General features: G+C 38.9%; 1 protein-coding gene across 1 annotated transcript; it reads right to left on the bottom strand.

The window, feature by feature from the left end:
• Nucleotides 1-6: 6 nt before the first annotated feature.
• LOC106321232 (lipoxygenase 2, chloroplastic-like) lies at nt 7-1,428 on the bottom strand. Its single transcript, XM_013759545.1, has 2 exons — nt 1,157-1,428; nt 7-808 (listed from the first exon to the last, which is right to left on the bottom strand). Exons 1-2 carry the CDS (start codon nt 1,360-1,362, stop codon nt 49-51), a joined length of 966 nt encoding a protein of 321 aa, XP_013614999.1. The 5' UTR covers nt 1,363-1,428; the 3' UTR covers nt 7-48.
• Nucleotides 1,429-1,494: the final 66 nt, after the last annotated feature.

Genomic DNA, 1,494 nt, shown 5'->3' with positions numbered 1-1,494 from the left:
AGAAACATAGATGATAACTTCCAATGCATTTGATCAAAATGCGTTAGATCAAATAGACACACTGTAGGGAACACCCATCCCAGTAACGCCTGGTTCAGAGATGGGCTTTAAAAGCTCGTACTTAACAACACCTGCTCCAGTTCGATTCTTTAGAGAAACATTCACGTTCCTCTCATCTATCACTCCTTCTAGGTATTGGAGCTTGCCTTTGAATCGTTCATATGCAGCATAGATGACAGGTTCGTGGGCCCAAGACGCTTCTGCGTTTTCTCCTAGGTATTCTTCATCTGGTGAATGTGTCGATAGAAGATCCAAAGTCAACATCAATTTCGTCGCCTGCTTCTTCGACGGGAATGTCTTAAGCATGGTCTTCTCTGGATCCTCATAGAACTCTTTTAGCTCTTCCTCTGTCGGCTCTTCCACTGGCATTTTTATCCTTGATGTGGTTGGTCGGTTGGGAAAGTATCCACCATACCCGTACTGGCCAAAGTTCACAGCTGCATGGTGACCTGAAGCCACCCATGCAATAGTAGTCACCACTTCAATCAAGTCATCTTGTGTTTTGAGGACAGGCCACCATGGTTCATTTTTCTTGTCTCCATGCCCTATGTTCCTCACTTCACTCCACCATCCTTGGAGTTCCTCATCCAACTTGACCTGTTCCGCGTCTGGATAATAATGATTCACATAGTCTGTTACCCATTCCTTAAGTGCATCCCACAGCATCAGACCGTCGTTCGCAAATGGGAAATCTGGTATCGTGAGGCGTACCCCATGTTCCGCTTTCTCATCTTCCACAGCCAGCCCCCTTTGATATCACATTTTTTTTTTTTTTATGTAAAAATATTGTTAGCATAACTAGTATAAAATATATACAAAGAAATAAGTATTTTTTGATCAAACCAAATAAAATAAGTACTTGCTCTGCATTTAAAAGATTAAGTTTAGAATTTGCATGCATATCAATAAAAATTAAATATATTTATTGATTAGTTTTTGTTAGTTTTATTTGGTTCCCAATAAAGTTTAACTATTCAAATTTTCAAATTTTAATTTACGTTTTAATTTTGTACAAAAATGTATTAATTAAAAGCAAAACATCAATCTTTTGTATACAAAAACAAATTCTAAAACATTAATCTTAGGAATTATGTACCTGCTGATGAGGTCTGCAGGTAAGCCTTCCCTGTCGAACCTCCACAGTTTATCATAGACATCTGAACTTAGCTCTAATGAATACTTTCCGGGCCAGAAACAAGACTCAATGATTCCACCTTCGTTGATGAGAACTTGGCGTGCACGAGCATTGATCTCCATGGTGTAGCGGAAGTGGGGATGCAGAAGCCTATAGATAGGATGCATGGCACTTAGTTGTCTGTTTGCCGCTATAATGTATGGCTCTATACAGCAGTGAGTCCTCAGCCTGTAAAATATACGTGTATTAATGTCAAACTAAATACTATTGTCAACAAAATAACCATATATATACATCTA

The sequence above is a fragment of the Brassica oleracea genome, unplaced genomic scaffold (genome assembly GCF_000695525.1).
Source record: "Brassica oleracea var. oleracea cultivar TO1000 unplaced genomic scaffold, BOL UnpScaffold01332, whole genome shotgun sequence".
In the NCBI taxonomy this organism is placed as follows: Eukaryota; Viridiplantae; Streptophyta; class Magnoliopsida; order Brassicales; family Brassicaceae; genus Brassica; species Brassica oleracea.
This window is presented reverse-complemented; position numbering and strand designations above follow the sequence as displayed.